At 36.3% G+C, this 24,930-nt stretch overlaps 1 protein-coding gene across 2 annotated transcripts; it reads left to right on the forward strand.

Annotated features, from left to right (window-relative positions):
- Nucleotides 1-1,765: 1,765 nt before the first annotated feature.
- On the forward strand, nt 1,766-23,001 carry LOC114359100 (paired box protein gooseberry). Of its 2 annotated transcripts, none has more exons than XM_028313345.1 (6): nt 1,766-2,338; nt 14,144-14,316; nt 14,452-14,710; nt 16,196-16,395; nt 16,916-17,526; nt 22,297-23,001. In XM_028313345.1, exons 1-6 carry the CDS (start codon nt 2,284-2,286, stop codon nt 22,415-22,417), a joined length of 1,419 nt encoding a protein of 472 aa, XP_028169146.1. In that variant the 5' UTR covers nt 1,766-2,283; the 3' UTR covers nt 22,418-23,001. The 2 variants fall into 2 exon arrangements, with proteins under 2 accessions (XP_028169146.1, XP_028169147.1); XM_028313346.1 differs by having other exon boundaries at nt 1,833-2,338; nt 14,452-14,554; nt 22,297-22,931.
- The last annotated feature ends 1,929 nt before the right edge of the window (nt 23,002-24,930 follow it).

Genomic DNA, 24,930 nt, shown 5'->3' on the forward strand with positions numbered 1-24,930 from the left:
GATCATAGGATATTTTAAGAATTTTTCCTACATATAAACCAATTTATAATTTTAAAATCTAAAGATCTAATGGGAAAATGAATATGATATCAAACTATCTCTACATTTTGACTATTTAAATTCCTTAGTGTTATAATTTAAGTTTTCTAGTTTGGTGTCAATTAAGAGTGTAATGTTATGCTATCACATTCATATCTTTGGGCCCTAGCCCACGGCGACATTTTGTAGCGATGCAGTCGCGTTGCTGTAGCGCGTTAGTAGCGCGTTGGCATCACTTCTGTAGTGCGTTGCTTGCACATGCAACGTGCAAATGCGACTAACGCGCGTTATAGCCCTTTAGGTAGGTACTGTAATCTGCCGTTTTTACTCTTGTAAAAGAGACTGTTAGACTTTTAAAAAGTAGGTGTATGGTAGTATAAAAGCGGTGGTTCGTGCCGCGATAGTGACAAGACAAGAGACCGATACAGGAGACTGCGATTATCACTTGACTTAAGTTTTTGTCTTCTTTATTTATCCCACTCTAGAATTGTAGCTCTACCATGAGTGTATAAACGTCATTGCTAACGATTTTAGTTCTTGAAAGTAATCTCTAGTGGCACTCTACAATCTGTCATTTCATGTAATTTTTTTACGCAGTCGCTAGCGAGCCCACCTAATGCAAGCCCGTGGTATGCACACTGGTGCTTAAACATTGCCTAAAGTAAAGTAACGGTCTTGGTCTCCCTTCCCAGAAACTTGGCTCTGTCACTTGTCTCTACTCTATCGCGGTGCGCTAAAAACTGCCGTCTTAATACAGTACGGTGTACTTACCTTTACAAAGTTTTTGATAACGACCTTGCGTACTAAATTCCAAGTACCTACCTCCAATGACACGTTCACTTAATTAGAATCATACTGGCTTAGCTAAAACAATCATTTTCTCTTACTTCATTTTGTTTCTTTGGTATTGCGCAAACGCAATCACTATGGCTGGATTTGTGGGACAACAAACAAAAAGAATTGATAGTTGTTGCGATAACTAGTAATACTATAACCTCATTTTAAATAGTGCATCGTTGGACAGAAATACAAGAGAATTGTACCTTAGTAGATCTAGGTAATATGAGTCCTATCTGAGTTAGAACTAGATTAATTTTATTTTATTTATTTGTGTTAGGTAGCGTCTTTGGATTAATGGTTTGAAAAGATTTTATTTAAGTGGGATAAGTATCCGATTAAAAATTTATGCAATTTTATTGGCAAGAGGTAAGTAAACTAAGAAAAAATAATAAATGAAATATTATTGTTGGGAAATTACATATTATGGAAAAGCTATCAACCGAAATATGGCGTAGGTATGTAGAAAGTGAATAATATCGTTAAGATTACACATAAAATAGTTGACGACATCTCTTTCAACGCAGCGTGTACGCAAATAGCCATGTCACATTTCACCGCACATCAAATATGTCAATGTCAAGTATTAATATGATATTATAATGCTGAAAAATCACGCAACATTCGGAATAAAACTTATCGTTCACGAAGAGAGACCGGCATTGCAATTAACGCATACAAACACACAGTCGGTTTTTGTTAGTGTGCTCGATGACTCCGCCCCAAACAAAATTTGACCAATGGCATGCGGCGGTAGGCATAGATCGCTGCGGCAACACGCCTCGTGTTTTTCGTCACGGAACAGCGACTCAGGCGCGACTCACACATTGTTAACGTAAGCGCTCTCCGCTTTGAAGATACCGGATCCATGACTTCATGCTGTCTCGTTTTCACATCGGTCTCTGTCGGCAAAGATAATTCCGAAATTATGCTCAAACAACGCCTTTTCAGCCGGTTTCAGGATGTAGAGTCTATTATGAATTTAATAATTTATCGATAAATCGAAAATCTGGTCAAAATCCTGAAGATTAACAACCTAAATTTAGGACCGGCAAGACAGAAACTAGTGACAGCAGTCGAGTGTGTGAAAGAGACAAGTGATCAGCCGAACCAGCCTCGAAGGCTGCGGAGGCGGCCAGTTTGACCATTTTTTGTTGGACCGCTGATTGTGAAAGATTACACTTGAGAGTCGAAATACATCTTTACATCACACGTCAGTGGCCACTGAGCTGTCTTCAAAGTAACACGGATTAGACACACGCAGTTTTCTTTGCGTCATTATGTCTGCGTGTGCGCTGTGATAGTGAAAGACTGATATAGTGATCTCCTAGGACTTTTGTATGTGTTCGGACTGATTCGGTGCTCGGAGAGGCTTGTTTTCCAAGATTTGTTTCAACTCTATCGTCGATGGCGGTTTCAACTTTGAACATGACGCCGTATTTCACAGGGTACTCCTTTCAAGGTAAGGTTTCATTCTTTCAGAAATATCCTTCTTATATTAAGATACGCTTCTAATATTGACATGTTCATACTTTTCAACTGTTGTTGAATTTTACTGCATTTTTTTTCAAAACTTAATGTAACTTACGCATTTAAGCCCGTTTAAAATTAATTTGAAATACCTATTTTAAATTTAATCAATAAGTATGTAGTATCAAAATTAGTAGGTCCTAATTTTGAATTTTGTAATTGTTAATATTTTGACATTGTTATTTTCGTTCACCAAACAAAGTTAAATTACCTAAACATCTACTGATTATACTAACTGTAAAATGATGACAACATTTTCTATATTATAACAATCCTGTCAGCTTATTTTTAACCGAACAGACATAAACGTATTATAAATTTTACCTTTTGTAACAATCGCACCTCTCTCATCATCATCTCTACATATTAGGACATTGTTATTCATTCTAGGAACATTTTAATAATCTCCGCTATTAATAATGATCAATTTTATGGCTGCATCTAATAACGTCGCCGACACGTCATATCCCCAAAACATGTTGTAAATCAATAAACTTGCGGCCTATCAACAATATTTTTTGTGTATATTAGACCTTTAGCAGCCGATTAGCGACCAATTACTAGAGTGAGAAATATTTTAAAAAGACATAATATGGTCCGTTTTTTGAGGAAAAGGTCCGAAACAGTCATAAAACTATAAAGTCATAAAGAAATTATAAGGCCAAAAGTACTTTTATTGGTGCCCATATAACTATATTTCACCCTCACGCGTCGGGCTCTCAAAATAAAAAATCTGTTTTTATAGAACTAGTTAACAACTGGGCCTTGTTTGGCTAAACTTTCTGGAAGTCTCAAGGCTGCAGCAGACCAAAGAAAGCGATTGTTTCTACTCCACTAAAGCGTTTTCTGTCACGACGCGCCCATTGTCACTTGCAGTCATTCTCCAAATGATCTTGATCTTAATTAGATGCATTGTCCAGTTTTTTTTTAAATTCAAAATAGTCATCACTGTACTGGGAGGGAAAAATCTCGACTAAATGAGTACTCTTTATAGCAAACTAGCTTTTGCCGGCGGCTTCACCCGCGTGAAATTTAGTTTGTCACAGATCGTCATAAATTATAGCTTATATTATTATGTTATTTTGGATTATAAAGGTTTTGCGTGAAAGAGTAACAAACATCCATCCAGACATCCAGACATGGAAACTTTCGCATTTATAATATTAGTAGGAAGTAGGATGGAAAATATGATCGAAGTTACAATTCATGACTGATTAATTTACTATGATGTTAACTAATCTATGTCAAATGAAGAGTCAATGATAACAATTTAAAATTGGTCCTCAATTGTGAAACATTTAGAACTCTAAAATAATGTCTCCAAAATATCTTATTTTCTGACACTACCATAATTTAAAAAAATAATAATATCCAAAGCTTTTAACTTCACTAATGCTTTCTATTCGTACAAAATAGACGATATTTCGTGGATGTTACAACGACACAGTCCTCTATTATGAAACCCAGCTTTTATTTCCCTAAGAAATTATGGCACGTCATAAAAATAGTGAGCAACTTTTGTTTTCGACTGTCGTTTCTCGGCAGCAATCAAATTTTATTGCAGGGGACATTTCTATTCGGCTCTAACCAACAACCGTTGTAACTTCTGTGTTTAATTTTTTTTAATTGTTTTTGAAAGACATGTTCAGGATGCTCTGACCGATTTTGTCTGGTATTTTTGTTTTTACAATAGCATTCTACTAATTGTGCAAGAAACTCAATATTTTATGTGACTATTTTTAATGGTTTGGATTGTCTTCATCATAGATCTTCAAGGAGTTTTTAAGCTACGGATCACGGGACTTATCTCATTACTATAACTATGCACCAGGATTTAAAGCTTATTATCTGGTGCAAAACCCAATCAGTTACTGCTTGATTGGTAATTCCATTGGACATGTATTTGGGTTAATGGTTCTCTTCGACCTACAAGAGAGCGTCCATCTAAAGGGCATATGCACAATGCAATAATCATCATCATTTCAGCCACAGGGGTTCCACTGCTGAACATAGGTTTAGGTCTCCCCAAAGATTTGCATATTGGCCGGTTGGTAGAAGCCTGCATCCAGGTGCAATTATTGCTGAAGCTTGGACCCCTATCATTTAGGCGTCAATGAGGTCATCCACCGCAACTCATAAGCTCGAAATCAACATAATATTATATTTCATTTGGTCTCAAATTAAATATTCCATTGTTTCCCCTCAGGCCGGACCTTAAGATCGTTTCAAAGAGTTGCCGTGTACACTCGTAAATAAAAACGAACGCCGCTCCAAAAAGCCCTCGCAATGACGGTTTTACACATAAATCATTACCATACGAAAACATTTCGACTGTATTGTTAAAAATGTCATTCCAACTTATGACCTGTTTCGTCTAAACTAAATTAAAACGAAAAGGAAGGAACATTGAAAAGGGTAACGTTAGAACGAGACCGCTGTTGTAAAGGAATGCCGACGACTCTGCTCTGGTATTCAGACGTGATATAATAAGATAATCTACAGCTATTAATTACATGGACAGCACTCAAATAAATGCGATTAATCACATTTTTGGAGCAAATTGAAAAAAAAAAGACTGCAAAAATTTTCTTCTTGTTTCTACATACTTATTCAGATTGTTCAAATACGAATGAGTGACAAGTAACTTACTTGTGAATTTTCATACTTTAATGTTTGTTCTTCTACAAGTTTTACGTAGAGTTAGCTATCCATCTTCATTATGAAGTTTGGCTTTACAAAAGCATACCGAGAATTCTTCGAGAACAATTACGAAGATATTTTTTCTGAATAAAACAATGAAATTTCATCAAAATCGGATAATCATATTTTAGTAGAGTCACTTCGAGTTTAAAATATTAGTTTTGATTATGAATTATGTAGAAGTCCAGCATCGCCGGTGAGTCAGACAGAGCTGACATCGGAGCGGATCGGTCCCTTTTGATATTAAAAATGTCTTAAACTTTAATTCGAGTTCAAATTATTCGAGTTTCCGAATTGTAAGTCGGGTTTAGTGTCATAAGCCCCTCGGATGCGCCGTGAACGTTCAAAAACATTTGTTTAATGCCAAAGCCGATTATTCACGAACGTTTGACGATCAGCGATTTGACAAATGGTAGGTAGTTTTTTTTTGTTTGACCCAATCGACTTTTTTGATAATCATAATATTTTATTGCAACTTTGGATTTATTTTGTAGAAGTTCGTGATCGACACTTTAAATTAGATCAGAAAATATAAATAATTGGTTTATTATTTTATCCTGATACAGGTCAAAAGAACAAACACAATAATTTATATATAAAAACTGTTTCGTAATAGTAATTCAAAAACATATTGTTATGCAACAGTAGTAATTGGATTATTCGTAAGGATATTTGCATAGAATATTAATGGTGAAATAGATACCTGTGGTAGGTATCTATTTCATCATTAATATTCTAAATAAGCAAAAAATATACTTACTCATGCGATTTTAAAGGATTTCTTTCATCAAAGTTTTAACATTATAAACGTTAACATATTAATTTCCCTGAAAATGGAATTTATTTATAGAAAAGTTTTAATTAAAGGCCAGAAACGGATTCAGAAAAAAAACCTATTTAAATGCCTGGGAAACTGCCTACTATGGATTTCAGTGCAGTGCCTAACTAAAATTCAGGGAGCAAAACTAGTCTACATAGTTTAACTGAAAACTAATAAGCATTACCTATTAAAAGACTATAAGGAAAGTAAGCGACAAAAAGGCTGAAGGAAAATATCACCAAATCAATCAAATCAAAAATAGATATCGCTAATCATTAGAACTTCTTTTGTAAAAAACATAATCCTCCTTCTGTCGCAGTCGGGTAAAAATTATTAGTATATGTTTTTGCACCTTATTGTACATTGTACCCTAGATGTCAGTCATCCTATCATTCGTTTAATCATCATAACACACCTATAAACTTAAGCATCATTGCAATTGAATTTAAATAATTAAATGCAGTTTAAATGCCTTTGTTTTCCGTTCAATGATCGACATTATATGAATCACTATAATACGTCATGGCTAATCATCTCTACATTATATGCAAAGATACTTTAATAAGTGGGTATAATGTGATACTTCTGAATAGGGTTGCTACACGTCTAATATAAGATACAATAAATATTAACAAAATATACATTTTTAACTATCAGTATACACGGATAGTTAAAAATTTTACTAAAAGTCAAATTAACCATATCGTTTGAAATTGTATTTTTCTGATATTTTACCACTTGTTATTAAAGACAATGTTTAATTTCAAGCGTGCAATGATTATTAATAATAATAAATACTTTACGTGTCAGACGTATAGACGTACCTACGCAAGGCACATCCATGTTAGGTGATATTAATTTGTCTTTAAATTGTTGCCTATGGTGTCTTTCCGCAAGACATTTTCCATTCGCGACGAGCCACTTTTGAAAAATACATTATGTCGTTTCCTAAATTGACCAAATCAGGAGGCTTCAAACTCAGAACCCAATAGCGGTTCAGGTGATAACTACCCAAATACTTAGGTCATCGGGAATTTTTGAGCATACATTTTGTCTCTTGGAATCACAAACGAATTTTTTAATGAATTCGATATCAATGCGATTCGATACCATAGGAGAACCAGAGTGACTGACATAGCCCGCAGAATCGCTAAAATCAAGTGGCAGTGGGCGGGGCACATAGCTCGTAGAGCTGATGGCCGCTGTGGCAGGAAAGTTCTTGAGTGGCGACCACGATCCGGAAGACGTAGCGTGGACAGGCCTCCCACTAGGTAGACCGACGATCTGGTGAAGGTCGCGGGAGGTGCCTGGATGCGAGCGGCGCTGGACCTGTCTTTGTGGAAATCCTTAGGGGAGGCCTTTGTCCAGCAGTGGACGTCTTTAGGCTGAATCGAACGATAACATAATTCTAGCCCTGAAAATTCATCAGCCTTGAAATATGATTTCAGTATACTTGACATTAATAAATAGGAAGTCATTTAGGTAAGTTGGCAAAAAAGATTCAGCATAGTTTTTGCAATAAAATCTATGGGAAAACACGTTTTGTCTGTTCGTAAAAAGAATGTCAATTGACTATTGTGTCAACTACTTAATTCAAAGCGTATACTCGGCCTGGGTAATTCAAAGCGTTAAAACCCTAGCCTGGGTAATGTGTTGTGACGATTTGTGATCCCCACCAGGCCTAGCAATTTACTCCGACCATGCTACGAATCGCAGTTTCATACGATCTCGATATTTTCGCCCTAGTTACCGACTCTCGGAACACATGACTTTGCATATCGATTACCCCATTGGATATCGATGTGACGTTTGGTGAAGCTTTTTGCTGATCACCATGACAGCTAGACTGCAAGTTGTCGTCTAGAAATTTCTTTAAATATACCTATTAAATAGCTTCCTAGCCTTTCATGTTAGCTCTATTATTTTGCTGCGATCACTAAAACGAGTGACATTATTGTATTGTATAAAAATTAATATTCAGAATAAGATAAGCTATGAGTTATAGGCACCTGTCTTAATTACAAAACAATTAAATCGCCAAGTGATATATCGGAGTATTAAGATTCACAATTGGGATGAAAACTGCCGACAAAATCAGTCTGAGCTATAAAACACTTCCCATTAGGGATTTATTACGTGCATTGGCCGGGGCCAATTATAAATACACTACAAACATCACAAAACATTGGATTTTTGACCTCTATAAAGAGTTCAGTACCATAATCAAGGTTTAGTCGCATATGACGGGCCGACAAGCGGTGCGCTTCGCACGCACACAGGCGCGGCTGGCGGCTGCGCGAGCGCAGATCAAAGGCACCGACAGGCTCTTTTAGCCGCATAATATGACGCGCCCCCCGCCCGCCGCCGACGGCTGCAGAAATGCCTCGATCAACCTCCGGGGCGCTTACTTGCCATTACTTATGCCGATCTATTAATACACAAATTGATATAACGGAATGAGAGAATTTCGGACTTATTTATTATGTTAGACTGATTGGACAAGGGATCAATTTAGAAAAATTTACTAACGCTATTGTCATAAGTCACAACCGCCAATAATTAATCCCTTTAAAACAATTCTTTGAATTGCATGCTAGATTTGAAAATAAACAAGAGAATGGATCTTCGGCATAAAATACAGTAAAAACAAAATGAGAACAAAGAATGCATATTCATTTAACTATAAAGATTTAACGGTAGGTGATTTTTATTCTTTACCACAAACGCTTACCATGTAAAGGCATCGCGTTGAAAAGATTTATCAGATTTATCGATCCCCTAAAGATCTAAATCTACAGCGCCTCGGGCGACGCGCGCGCCTTTCGCGACAAACGCATTATGGAGTTATGGAGGGTTTCTCTCACTACACTGAGCCCTGAAGAAATTCCTGTTTACGCTTGATTATATTTAATATGTATAACATAAATAATAACAAGGACGTACTGCAACTTAGATTTTGACGACAAAATGTAAATTTTGAGCAATGAATAATAAAAATCGAAAGAAAAAGATATGTTTAACAAAATATAGATCCCAAGTACATCCTTTTCAAACGGTCCGATGCGCGAAATAGCTCACGTGCGCGCTTCATCGATCAAGGTATCATTGTTCCATTAAAATTACGTAAATTCACCACAATTACCTGTGGGCACCATGAATCCAGCGATAAACGCGAGTCATTATTCAAGGGCTAGACTAACGGGACATAAGCTTAGTTAACTGGCCAGCACCAGTCAAGGAACCTTTGGTTAAATACTAATTGAACCTTGGGCTTTAGTTGCCCAACTCTGAATTTGTTAATAGAATCTGTCTTCACTTTGAAGAGGACGTTTTTGCATGGACAATCAATGTCGAAACTGTAATTAGACGTTCTTCTGAACTTATTTAAACATTGCAGAGTGCAGTTTATATCGCAACTGAGGGAAATTGCAGTAAGTCTCAGCTAATTAAGGTATTTGAGATCGTATCGTGATTGATCACAATATCCTAAGCAAAGTCGCGCAACACGAATTAACTGAAATCACCCCTTAAAGAATTCAGAGTTTTGTGATGGAAATTTTCCATTGCTTTATTTAGTCCACCTGCGGCAAGTGGCTACGTCAAAGAGTCCATTTCGTGTTTGAAAAGAAAAGAATCCGTCAAATTAGTACATAACGCGGTATGAATACCGAATGAGGTCGCACTGGGCACTCAAACACACTATTATATCGAAATAAAATATTCTGTTCCATTCATTACTTGCGTACATTACATTCGGAGCCGAAAAAGTTGCCTCAGTTTGAACAGTTGGCCGTAGCTGAATGGGGGTAGAGAGTACCTAGCTGGGTTTTGAACATGTTATTAGAATGCATTTCGTCTTTTCTTTACCGCTTCCTGGCTTGTTCCATAAACGTTTTATTACTGCGTTTCTTGAGTAATTTTGAAGTTATATTTCTACATTGCAGATTATATTGATGATGGCACGCTAAATTCCTATGTAAGATGCCTAAAATAATGTAATGGGGTTTTTCTTGTTTATATTTGTTTATGCGATGCCAATGACGCAAGCGTTGATGATTGTTTGACATTTGGCCATAGAGCGACGAGGCGTTATCCAGCGTTGTACGATCAAAGTATAATACAATTGATTTGATATTCTGTTGCGCTACATTCCGCTGCGCACGCGACCACGAGCGGCCACACATAGCTCTCCAAACTCTTTGAAGAAGGCTTAATGGAATGACACAGCCTTTGTGCGCGCCGCCCAATTTTAATGCCTATTCAGATGGCATTTCACCTTTTTGTTGCTTGATTTTCGATAGTAATAGCTTATTTTATTAGTCTATAGATGAATTTTAACGGGTTACGAAAGGAGACTACGTCAATCCTGCTTTTGTAGTTTTTATTACCGCCGAGTGAAAATTCTTATTAATATCAAACGCAGTACGCTAAGGATTGTTGATCGAATCGAATTTGCTGTGCTCCGTTACTATTTCATTGATAACCTTTCGAAAATAGCTACAAAGCAAAGAATTACTTTGCAATGTTGTGTTTGATTACAATTTGTTTTTCTTGTTACTTACAATGAAAAGTGAAACAATAAAAATTTCAAGATGGATGTTGTAGACTGGATGAGAAAATAGATAGGTAGATAATATTTCATATTCTAGCAAACACTACAAAATATAACAAAAAATACAGATGTTCATATCAAACGTACCTAATGAGCATTAGAACCTTTTGTAACGATGAAACAAATACCATCATTCATACAAATGGTTAGACGTAACTAGATTAATTAATTAATGGAATAAAATATGTAAGCGGCATGGGACGTTCGGCTTCGCCGTAAATTGGTTATCGCTGCGCCCGCGTCGCGCAGGAAAGCGGTGCAGTGACGTAAAGCCTCATATAAATTTTACTATAGCACATTAATGTCGCTACGTGAAATTGATTTGCAGGCAGAAACATATTATGATTGTGAAAACGGGGTTTACGATTTATTTACACAATACGATATCGACTTGAACATTATAAACTATCATATAGCCGTTACTCTTTCCTATTGGTATATTCATAAATTGTATCAATATTTTCGGTTTCTATCGACTTAAGTTGTTAGAGTTGGGTAATTGATTTGACATAATTTTAGGTTAAGAACCTACGAGTATCTTCAGTTTTCAAATGTAGGTCTAGATACTCGTCGTTTCTAAGCTATTATCTGCTAATAACATTTGTTTTATCTATACGAGAAAAAATAATTAAAACCATAACTTTTTATTGTTCACAACCATTCATTCAGCACTGCAGTTTCATAAGTCGTTATTTCTCCAGTGCGGATTTAACAGCATTATAAACCCAACGTGCGTGTAGAAATAATACAGACTTTTAGTTACGATAGTAATCAGTCTTAATATCGATTCGAATAAAATTTCGATCACAATTTAAGAATTATGAAAAATATTTAACTCTTCAGTTCGTGCCGGTAGAAGTGGTTAAGCGAAGTTGATGAAAATAGTTAATTAAAGTTGACACAGAAATGTGTGGTGAATTCGAAATCTTCATTTATCCCGTCACGGTATGCCTCTTACGTTTAGCAGTAAATGATCGACTATGTTTCAATTTCGTCTAACACGAATGCGTCGGTTGAACGAATCGGTACACGATTATGTGATTGTGAGAGTTTATAGTATACTGTGTCTGTTTAGTTCGTGATTATGCTCGAAGGAGTAAAGTCTTGCTATGAATAAAGCACGTGAGTAGAATAAAATCTCTTTGCCGAAAGCTCCTGGGTATTCTTACTTTTTTTTACTATATTGACTTATCGGTGCTCCACATTTCTGCGCCACCCTGGTCGTTTCTATTGTGCAAAGCAACTTGTGCATGATCCAAAAGCATTTCCGGACGATTAGTCGCCAACGAATGTTTGAATTTGTTGTTAACTTCACCTCCTTTCGCGTTAATAGCGTTACAATGTTTGCGAATTCTATTACGCATTGTGCACTTTGAGGCACCTTTTGTCCATTTGTTGTTGTGAACCTTTTATCGATTGTGTGTTTGACTGATCTTATTCCTTCATTGATATCTTTAGATGCTGTACTGCTACCTTTTACATCTCAAGACTCGCAATTTAAATCTATTCAATTATTCATCTTTTTAAATAATTGTAAGTATTAAGTATAATTATGCATAAAATTTGTTCTCTTCAGCCATAGACTCATTCATGTCATTGGGTGAAGGAACACACCTACTTGCCAATAATGCGACGGATATTATAATGAAGTGATACATTATTACAAAGCCACCCACATTTGTATAGTGGGCTTATTATGGACACGTTATGCATCATAAATATTTCGGGAACATAAAATTAACACTCAAAAACATGGGCTTTCGAGGCACCGCAACGTCTACCGACTCCGACAAAAAATATGGGGATCGCTTGCAGAACCACGGCGTGAGGCCAGCCACACCACAAAAGATTATAGCTTCTTTAACGATTATCCATCGTTTCGACTGGGATATAGGGTTTAAATTTCAATGGCGTAAACGACTTTCTTGTGGTCACGTATCTTTGTTATCATCACCTACAATTATTGACCGTAAGTTGTTTGCGTTACGGTTCACTTTCAATCGAGTTATGGGCACACGCTTCGGCCTCTTCTCGTACCAAAGGACATACTTGTTGACATGTTGTCTAATTGATTGGTGTTTCTCAGTAGGGGTCTAGGGGCCTACATGTGGCGGCATCTTTGTGGAATTATTTGAAATTGATAAACTATAAATGCCTTCACTAAAGTGGAAGATGCCACTGTTACATTTTTTCTGTTATAAAATTGTGTCAGTCAAAAATTCAGATGAGATGAGGCTAAAAAAGTTAGGAACGTTGTTTGGTATTACATTATTAATGAAGATTAAAGATAAATTTAGATGTATGTATAAAAGATCGATGTTAAATTAAGTCTGCTAATCAAATTGTTGTTATGAATAATAAATTGATCAGCTCGGGAATTAGGCTTAGTTACGAGTATGTGATGTATCAATGCGTTATTTTTTATTAAACTTTTTTGTTTGTGAATATCATGAAGCTATCCACAAATTATAATTTATGTTGAAAGTTTTATCCCTGCTTGTAAATCTTCATATTTGATTCTGAAATTAATGCTGCATTAAGAACATAATAGATATTGTATTTTTTCTATACTGCCATCTCACTCAATAGGAGCTAACATAAATGCATAAAGGCGTTGCAAAAATCATGGAAAGGCGGCTCCTTTGACGATAGGTGGTCCCGCCGCTTGAATGATGTGATTATAATAGCGACACTTTAACTCACACATAACTTAATAAATCCAGGAGTAGCCATCGTTCCCATGAGACTTTATTTGCAATCACCAACGAATTTAATTATCCCCCGAACTCATCTCTTCAAAACATCAATTATTTTTTTAATCGTCTCTCGAGAATGACTCATCAGCAATACCCAATAACATAAACCGCGTTTAATCTAGAAGTTACGTCACTGTATTATACGTTTTTTGTCCGTGAAACAGTTGCCGATATCGTAAAATATAACAAGTCCAAACCAACAATGGTCGAAAATAGTTTAAGTGTTATCGTTTCGGCTTGAGCGCATTCGTGTTGGAAGAAATTGGATACTCTTGCCTGAGAAGACTTGCAATGGAACGTAAAATTACGAAGTGAGCGCGGACTACCGACTTACAACCTACGACTGGGCTATTGAAAGAAATACGCCGTACACGGACGCCACAATGCACTCTACACAATTAAAATAGAGTTTATTATCGGCTCCTTCACAACACGTCAGTCAATCCGATCACTTTGTGATATTGATGTATTGTTGTTCTCATTGATAGTTCTGCCTTTATTTGGTTTTAATATGGCTACCAGTTTTGGGATTGCGCTATACAAATTCATTTTGGTATTATCTGGCGATGATTGAAATTCCATGCAATATTAAATTCCTTTTCGGAATAAATTGCTGTTGTTAATTAAATATTTTGCGGCGGAATAAGCTGCTGTTGATTACGGATATATCGAATGGGATCCATGATTATTACAATTTCACTCATATTATTATGTATAACGGGTAAATTAATCACATTTTACTTGTGATTAATTAACCGTAGAGTGGCAACTTTATTAAATGGATTGTCTTCTTTATTAGAGTAGCAGAATGGGATATACGTTTGTTCTAAAACATGGTTTTGATTGCAGGTCAAGGTCGCATGAACCAGTTGGGAGGGGTGTTCATAAACGGACGGCCCTTGCCGAACCACATCAGGCTGAAGATCGTGGAGATGGCAGCGGCTGGAGTCAGGCCCTGCGTCATCTCGAGGCAGCTGCGAGTCTCCCACGGCTGTGTCTCCAAGATCCTGAATAGATACCAGGTAATACTCGAAGAACTCGCTTACAATATTACATTTTTTGCAGAAATATTTTTAATATAGCCAATTATGATATTTAAATCCGAGCTTATAAACCGGTTTCGGAATAGCAGTAATAGTGTGTTTCTGTTCTAACAGGAAACTGGATCCATCCGGCCAGGGGTGATCGGAGGATCAAAGCCGAGGGTGGCCACGCCCGAAGTAGAGAACAGGATTGAAGAGCTCAAGAGACAAAACCCAGGTATATTTTCCTGGGAAATTAGAGATAAACTAATAAAAGAAGGCATCTGTGATAAAAACACCGCCCCGTCAGTCAGTTCCATTTCGAGACTTATTCGAGGAGGCAAACGTGACGAATCAGATCCTAGAAGAAATCACAGCATTGATGGTATTCTAGGTAAGTCATGCTTACCTTGATTCTTTGTAGATTGCTCGTTTGTGATTTGTCTACGGTTTGAGTTCTAGTTGATGTTTCGAAAGTGGTTTAGTTCTAAAGTTATTACAGATACAATTTTTCTGTGCGCGAGTAGTTGCCGTTCTCAAACACTTGAGAAATCATTCCGCGGCGTGTGTTTGCGCGAAACTTTATATTGCTCTAGTTTCCCTCTCTGGGCACTCTTGTCTAAAGGATTACCTTAATGCTGCGGTTTGCTTCATTACTTCTAAACGCAAGGTCGGCTCGGATAAGAATAATAAGAATGCGTTAAGCAACAAATAGAAATCCTTGACGTAAAATTCAATTATTTAAAAAGTTAAAACCTTCGTCGTAATGATGCGTAAATAACTCGCCGTGTCATCGTAGTCCTTAACGCTGATTCGAGACCATAATCACTTAATTTAGTTCAAAACACACTATTATTATAAATTTATTCCTATAATGAGACTGTCGGAGCGTTTGCAAACTTCAGAAAACGGCGTATAAAGTTAATAATCCACGTAAAAGTGTAGCGGGCAAGGCGCGCGCACGCCACGGCAGCGCCCCTTGTGTCGGCTTCGAAATTGTAGGTTATAAAAATGAAATTAGTATCCAAAGGTGTTATTATCCCATCGCGTTTGGCCGCGGGGCTTGCATTACGACAATCTGTCCGTACTGCACGTCTTGTGCCGTATAGCTATCCAATATAAAATGGCGCTCCTAATATGCCGGTTCAGCGACGGAGTGCGGTTTTGCCGGCGAGATTCTGCGCCGCGATAAGATTATGCATATTAAGTTGTGCGCGGCTAAAGTAATATCTACACTGGAAAAGCGCCTATACCACTCCGGACCGAGTATTGAAAATTTGCGGTTCGTGCTTGCCCTGTGACGACGGTAACGGTACTCCTGGCGCGACTTTTCGCGGAAATATTCGCATGCGAGCTTTCTCGAAACCCCCTCGCGTATTATGGAAATTGCATTCAATGAATTACTTTGTCAGGTCAATATAACTGTCGTTAAATATTGTCTCCAAAATGTACAAATTACAGCTATTAATGAACGCCTTCAACTAATGGGTAATTTAATTCTATTTCATTATCAACTAAAGTAATATTTATTGAGGGCCGAAATAACTCATTTTAAGCTACTACAAACGCAACATCATGTGGTTACATTTAATTTAATCTCGGCGGCGTGTGGTCCGAGCGGTAGCCCGATGGTAATCGACGAAAAATAAAACAAAACACTAGAAAGTCACAGTTTGTTGCAATAGCAAAACTCAAAATGAAAATGGAGCACTGACACTTAGCTATTATAAATAAAGTAGTAAAGGCAGTGTAATAAAGTCCATCAGATGATTACTCTATTATAGCTTAACCATAATGACATCATTTCACAAAGTATTGCAAAAAAAGTTGAATGTTATTTTGTCTTTTGTTCCAACAATGTTTTTCTTTGTCACAAAAGGTCCATCGTCTTGCGAGGATTCTGATACGGAATCGGAGCCTGGCATTACGTTGAAGAGGAAGCAGAGGCGATCAAGGACCACCTTTTCTGGAGACCAATTGGAAGCCTTAGAACGCGCATTCACAAGGACGCAATACCCCGACGTGTACACAAGGGAAGAGCTAGCACAGAAGACGAAGCTCACCGAAGCCCGAGTGCAGGTATGGAACGATATTTAACGAATTGTTTGATAAATAGGTGCAATCAAATACACTCATTGTTGTATCACACTCACATCCCGCCCCTTCAAAGGCGTGACGTAAAAAATGACGTAATTACCTTTATAATTAATTATATTGCCTGTAAGCTACCATATGTTGCTCATCGCTACCGTTACTTCACTCCTTTTTTGTAGAATTAATGGCTTTTGATAATAATTGTATACCTCCGTGTAAACTGTAATTGAGTCTATGATACATTGTAATTATGTAATAATAAAGGTATTCACATGCAGGAATTTAATCACTGAAGCTCTTAAGTGTTTGTGTAAGATTCAATGTCGAAGCAAATTAATTATTTAGATTCTCTACGATCGATCGCTATCAGGGGGATTACGTTGCGAGATCTCCTCGAAACAATTAGTTGAGTGGATTTGTGTCAGAACAAAGCCCATATGTTGCGTTGTCTATTTTTGTCGATACAAATGGTAATTGATTTTAATTTGAAAATTCTTTTGTTTAGGTCTGGTTTTCAAACCGAAGAGCCCGCCTTCGAAAACAGCTGAACTCTCAACAACTAAGTGCCTTCAACACCATGTCCTTACAATCCGCCTTCCCTGCCGTCCACCAACAGTACGAGCCTCCGTCCTCCTTCAACGCTCAGTGCGCAAGTTGGCAGCAGTCGTACTCTTCTGCATTGGGAACTAGTTCTGTTCTCAATTCTGCTCTAGCGCCGTCTCTTCATCAATCTGCTTTGACTGCTCCTGTTTGCCAGTCGGCTCTGGCCGCATCATCTCTACATCCACCAACATCCAGTTCCTTTACTTCAGGAAACCTGACTCCCTTATCTCATTCTTCAGAACTACCGAGTTCCTTGCAGCCACCTGCTGACACTACCCCTCCCAGCTCGAGTCCTACCACAACAAGTCCGTCAGCGAATCAAAGCGGAGGACTCACCTACCAGCATTCGACATACCCGAATCCCAGTGACGTGGTGCCCCATCCCTACGGCTACGCAGACTACTCAAAACAAGAACATGCCATGTCGGCCCACAACCACTGGACCGCCAGGCAACTAAGCGGACCGCCTCAAAACAAATTGGCCGAAGTCGGAGCATGGCCCGAAAATTATAGGTAAGTTGATCAATTCCGAATCATAACACTATTATGGTATTTGAATAAACATTTACTGTACGACTCAATAAACTCCAAGAAGCTCAATGAATTATTGATGCTCTGCTACTCATATTCCGACGTGAATTGTATAGATGAATATGCAATTACAATAAATAGTGACCGACCGAATATTCGTTTTCGTTTTCGTTTTCGGCCATTTTCGGCCAAAAAATGGACATTCGGCCATATTTTCGTTTTCGGCCAAAAACCAGCCGAAGCTTCGGCCAAACCGAATATCAGAAATACGTGAATAAGATGATGACGTATAACGTTTGGATATCTTCAGAGTGAATGGGGTGCACTCATGGTTCCAATCAGACTTGAACGGACGCGGTATTGTCACACTGTTTTGAAGTTGTGAAGTAAGATTACGTTGTAAAGGATGTCCAGCGGAAAATTTTAAAGTTCAAAATTGAATACAAAGCCAAATTTAAATACGCCATGAGTCACTGGTCGGGAGCCCACAGAGCGTTCGCAGTTGAGCAATATTTGAAATGCGACGAAGCACGGTTCGAGCGCGTCGCGCTTTTCGTACTCATTTCAATATTCAGCGATTAAGTGATGGCCAAACTTACCTTATCGTGAGTGCAAAAGTTCAGGCAAAAAATCATTAGTTTTATTTGTATTCATTTTTGAAGTGAAAATATTCCCTCTGGTCACCTTTTATTTCTTCTTCACTTGCTTAAATAAACTGAAAAAACAATATTCCAGTATAGACTGGAATTACTGGAAATAATATTCCATTAAGAATACATTTATAAATATCTTAAATTTTTAGTCTAATGTCGGTTTTCTTTAATTTATTCTTTAATCCCAAATCTGTCTGTCAACTATCAAACGTCAATATGTTTTTGGTCAAAATATTTACGGTTTTCGAAGTTTTTGCATTTCTCATATTGTTTGCGACTACTTAAACAATTTGAAAGTAAAAGCATCAAAAATTATGGATATTTCATCGGAAAAAGATAAAAATTTGACAGTTGAAGGTCATTTTCGTTTTCGTTTTCGTTTTCGGCCGAAAATGGGACTGCAGCCGAAGCTTCGTTTTCGTTTTCGTTTTCGGCTGAAAATCCATATTCGGTCGGACACTAACAATAAACTGACCTTTGCGGCCGCCGATTTGAATAACTATTTATTACTGTAGACATGCTGTTATTTTTCTAATAGTAGGTTTAGGATGGGTGTTTTAAATGACATCATATCAGAGTGGCAATTATAGAAGTGGTAATTCGTTATGATGTATCGGCGTGGCGTGGCCGGGCGTATAACGTCCGGTGGCTATAGGTCGGGACGCGGCCGATCGCAAATCAGGGTGCATTCGTTTTATTTCTTTTCACCTTCCTTTATCATTAGTCGGAGCGGCCGCTAATCAATTAAGAGTGTAAGAAGTCAGCCATTATACGCCGTGCGGGTGGTTATTACGGGCCGCGCTTCATAATACTCCGATCCGATCGTGAATGCAATAGGGCTGCGAATTTTATAGAGATTTTCAATCGATTTTTAATTAATTTTTTACTTACTTTTTTTCAATCTCCGAGACGCATTTCGAGTTCATGAATATGTGGACGTCATTATGTAAAAAGAAGAATTTAGTAGGACGTGTCGCGGTCTTGGCGGGACATGTAACTACCAGAGTAAATTTGTCGAAAGAGAATGTGTACGACACATTGTCGCTTTGTACTCTATACGGCGACGACATTTATCTGTGTTATCGAGACAAAGCATGCCTATAAACCTCACATTGGACCACACACAATATCTCGCCTTGCACAATGACAGACAAACTAATAATATATGGGTTAGGCACGTTTATATGGCGGTGTCTTATCTAGTCCTTTAGGCAGGCTTGATTGACGTAATGCTTGGCCGACTGGACGCTATTTATTATCTCGTCTGCCAAAATTGTATTGTGAACCAGAAAAATGGTCAACATTTTATTATTCTGTATTCAGCACAATGCGGACGTCATGTGTGAATTTGAAATTCAAATCATTTTGTTTTCGATTTCGCATCCTTCATGCGTCTGTATTTATACAGAAACCAAATTTTCACACTTATCTAATAAACAAAATTGTATGCGTATTTGTCTTTCTTAGCTACAAGGAATGCTGGATATTATATTTTTGTTTTTGGTGTTTTGACTATATTTCTCGGTGATGATGTCTAAGAATTCAAAGTACATACCTACCTACTTATAAGTATGCATCCTAAACGATGGGTGCTATACCATTGTTGAGTGTCGGTCATAAGAACGACAATGATTCATTACAGATCGTATCGATATCTAAAGTCATCGCCGTCATCGATGATTCAGCCCTTTGGCTTACCCAATACTTCTCTGTCGGTTACCTCTGTCTTCGAGTTCGGAGGTGTAATTTAACATCCTGTTGGTCTTCAGGAAATGATTTAGTGCCTGATAAATTTAGCATCAAATTGTATTTAATACTAGTGTCATTATGAGTTCGTTTATTAATATCAATTTCTCTTTCCTTTCCAAGGATAAAAGTCGCTATCTTTCTCATTCAAAAAAATAAATCTACTGCTCTTACTATAAAATACTTACGTGAAAGTAAATGTAACTAAGAGCACAGTCCTAACTCATAAACGCTGGTATCCTTCGCATATCATGAGCATACACAATACGGTACAGATAACCACTAGTTGCTTTGTGCGCGGGCGCAATTAATGGAACGAACGTGACATTAGAGCGCCGAACCTGTGCATTACCTAGCGTCGGTCTGGTATTAAAACTTATCTGCAGCTATTTGCATTGACTTCCTAAACGCTGCTGGTCGGGGTTCAGCAGAAAACGTTTTCACTTTATGCAACATCTGGCATTAGCTGTGATTGGAAAGTTTAGGACAATTGTGTACCTTCGGTAAAACAATAATCACCTTTTGTTGCAATTCACGAAGGCGAGTGAGCTTTACATGTGTGGTGGTTCGCTACTGTTCGTTTTTGAGATTTGATCTAAGACATTACCCTATGTCCTTCGTGAGTTGCAAGAATAAAATTATACGAATTAAATCTGTATTGAATATTCGATGTGTTCGAAATTAAAATGCTTTGATTTTTTAATTTTTTAAGGCTTGCGTTATTTTATTCAATGTTAGTTTTAGTTATTTAATTAAGTCCATCCAACTACTGGAAGTGAATATTGGTTTTATAGCTTTATAAGAATCGAATAAACCGTTAAAAAAATCGGTTTGTAATCGATAAGATTAACATTGCCGACTGCATTCAACAAAACACAACATTTTCACTTTACTAAGATGAAAATGCAACATTTTGCGATTGCAATTTGAAAGTTAATTGTTTATGCTTTACAGTTTAGTTATGAAATTGTTTTATAGTTCTAGTTTTTATTCTTCAGGTTAACATTGGATTGCAGTAATACAGACGACTTATTCAGTTTAGTTGAGAGAGAACAAATATTTTTTTAGAAAATACACAGTTCTTCTTACTTCAAATCGTTTGTTGTAACGTCAGCAAAGCATTAGGCAGGGGCAATAATAATTACATTAAATTATTGTTTATTTGAACGCGAATTTCGACCTTGCCCAAAGCAATGAAGAGTCGTAATCATTTTCATCGTAATATTAGCCACTGTATTCAGAGCAAATTTACATTTTATTGCCTTTGCTAGTCACGATCTATGTCCAAAAACACTCATTACATACATCGAAATAAAATTATTTAATTAAATTATTTAATTGTGCAAAGATAAAAAAACTATAGTAGGTTAGTTCTTTTCTTCTTTGGAATTTACGGAAATATTTGACAAAACACATTACTCATTATCAGAAAGTTATTAAGCAAAGTTAGTAAGTAAGTAAAGCAAAAGAAATAGAATCCAATAGAATTGACTTTTGCGACTATTTTCAAAGCCTCCTTTACTAACAATGTTTAATCTCTGATAGGTATTATTATAACATTAAAAAATCCTTGCTGACTGTACAGTTGCGTTGTAAATGAAATAACTAAATCTTATTTCTCTTCTGACCTTACATTAAATTACGTACTCCGGTAGGCCAAAACTAAGTAACAATTACAATAGGATATTATGGCTCGCGGCCTATTATTACAATGTTCTTAATATCTCGGATGATAGCTTCCCAGCGTGCGAGCTTCCTATAATCGATACTGTCAATTACGCTAGATATTATTCGGATGGTTTGCAATCGCTCCCACGCTTCGCTTTCTTTACAGCCAGTGTCAATTTTGTCTTTTGGTTTTTGTTTGTGTTGATTAGTGGCCAGTGTCTTTTTTAATCAGGACTTATGTCGGATTATAAAGTAATTTTTAGAGAATTTAAAATAATTTTTTTCTCGTTACAATTTTTTTCGCAATTTAAATGTTTACTTACTCGTAATTTTGCTCAATTTAGTGAATCGACTTTGAATTAACAAGTACTCGTACATTTAGCGAATGATACTCGTAATTTGCTTGTGTTAATCACGATGTTAATTAAATCATGACATTGATGATGATTCAGCATGACATAATTCATTGAATTATTCAAGTTTTTGTTACCATTGTCTTTCGTTACAATTTAAACATGAACTCATGTTCCCCTTTAATTTGTATTTTATCATTTAAATACCACTTCCTTTCAACAAGGGATGAAATTTCAGCACAGCCTGTTCTGTGGTTTGCGCTGTGTTTTGATAAATGAGTCAGTATTCTAACATTTTCTACAGATTTTAATATTTTTTTCTGTTGTTACAGTTCATTTTTCGGCACGAACGCGTCGCACTACGCATCGCACGCGCACTCGCCGACGGAGGCCAAGTCTGGCTACCCATACTTAGGCCAACTTGGCGGCATGGACATGGGCAGAGTACATTAGATATTTTATACATTTTACTACGTATTGCTGCAATAATATCATATTTATACAATGTATCAATCACAAAACATATCACCCGTGCCTTTTCCACTCAAAATTTTAAGTACAAAACTTACATTTACATTTATAAAAGCGTACATTTATATGTTGTGTATTGTATTAAAGTATATTTTTGAAGACTAAATTAGTCTTACTTGTATTATAGAGCTTTATTTAGAGTGATGTATAGAAATAATTAAATTAATTTTGTCGTTGTTAACGTTCCTGTATTTTAATATTGCAACCAATGTCGCGTTGGTTCTCATACTAATATTACCTTAGTAGTTTCAAAGTTGTTATTAGTATAAGTTGTTGATATTGTATGTAGAGCGATATAATAACTAAGTTACTATTTACTACTTGTATATTAAAAATTAAAATATTTTTTTCTGTAAAAATGTATAACTAACGTATACATTTTTTGAAACTTTTACTGTCCGTTTAAAAATACTATACTTACAGATTCATTTACTCTTCGGTCGTCAAAAAGTCATCTTTTAATATTCTATTATTTTGACGATTGATTCACTTGAGCTTACTATAAAAGCCTTAAAATAAATGTGATTAAAGTAAATTGTATTTATTTAAGATAATTTGTATATCCTAGCCTTAGTGTTATTATAAGCACCTTTGTAAAATAGCTGTGTATACCCAAAATAAATGAATCCTAATAAAATACGGTTTCTTATTTTAAAACCTGTTCATTAGTGTTCATCAAATAATTCAAACAAAAGGATAAAACATACTATACAACAAGGAAAACCAAAGATTATTATTGTTTCTTCAAAAATACTTAGTAACAATTACGACGTAAATACACAACAAAGATGTTGAGAAAAACTTAATTGCTAAGTCTTAATTTCTGTATTATCTGTATACATTTCAAAGAAACAACAAAAGTGTTGTACAAATATAGAATTTACCTTTGACTTTGGATTTCACTATAATGGAAAGCTACAACAGGTCATGACCCTTAAGAAATCGTTGGAATCGTTGGACTATTGTTGAACAAATAATAACTGAAATAAGCACCTGCCTACACCCGAAAACTTATAAAAATAAATTTTCATCTTGACTTTACGTAACCAAGTAGAGTTAAAATTTTCATATACAAAAATAGATAGATAAAACGTTTGTTACTACATACAATTTAAGAAGTCTTACAAGTATTTCATTTTGTAAAGTATTTATTTCTGAAAATAAGCTTTTATAAAGCGCCTTTACACGTCCCAGTATAACTGGAACCATGCTACTACTCCGAGAAAATAAGTGAAAATAAGCAGAATGGTTTTATGCCAATAAGGCGTAGTATGAATGACGCGATATAAACTTAATGTGGTATATTATAGCTAGTTTAGACGATTAAAGTACATTAGGCCAATGCAAGATCATGAATAATCCTTTATAAGTAGGACTCCTCAGCATAAGTTGCTAAAGGTAATGTTTGTAACCGGGGGCCTCGAAGATTCTTAATCTTAAGCTGGTACAAGTCTACCATTTTTTTTCTTCACCATGTGTTTAGTTTACTTAAAAACAAGTTCACATTATGAATATTCATTCACACATGATATGAATATAACAATATGAAGTCCAATAGAAAAATCTATGAAAAAGCTTCGAAAGCTATAGCATTTTCATACCACAGCTTTTAATTAGGCAACTATTAAACAGTTTTTACTCCAATATTTATTACTATTTGCAGTTTTTCCTCTGTAACATAGTTAACTAGGTGCAAATTGGATACAATAAAAATAAATGATGTCGTAGTCGTATCTGAGTAAAATTATGAGGAGCAACACTATTCAATTATTGACACAACTTCTGTGTCACGTGATACGTTACGTGCGTTGATACGCACGTAACTCACGTCAGTTGCAGGTATTCCGAATGCAGGCCGGCAGTTTTGTCTGGGTCTGTCTACGTGTGTCGGTAGCACGCTCGCTAATTCATCCTCATTTTAGGGTATAGTGTCGTTGACGTCAATGAATTAGACTGTATTAGACTGTATACAGGCCGTATATTTTAGGCATTGAAAGAACGATCACTTTTATATGTAAGCTGATAATTCGTATAAAAAGTATGTTTTCATAGGATGACAAATCTTCAATCAACAGGTCTTAAACTCACTGAGAATGTAATATCCGAATTTGAATCCAAAGCTCGCAATATTGAAGCATTTCATTCACGAATTTAGTCATTCGGGATTACATTTTATGTAGAGTCGTTATTTTGTAATTTGTGATAGGTAGGTACCTACTCGGAATTGTTGTAATAATCTTCATATTTATGTACTTGTATGCAGCGGTGGTAATATTTTATATGCATAAATCAAATCAACAACTTTCTTTACTTGTATACGACAGATATTTGCTGAAGTGTACGAAGTTTTCCAATGATAGGTAATATAGGTATATTTAGCAAGACTTTTTAGGTCAAGCTTTTAATATTGAATTTAATGCACCCACTTACTTGCT

This window comes from Ostrinia furnacalis, unplaced genomic scaffold (assembly GCF_004193835.3).
Source record: "Ostrinia furnacalis isolate ACB-3 unplaced genomic scaffold, ASM419383v2 OfSCF4234, whole genome shotgun sequence".
NCBI lineage: Eukaryota > Metazoa > Arthropoda > Insecta > Lepidoptera > Crambidae > Ostrinia > Ostrinia furnacalis.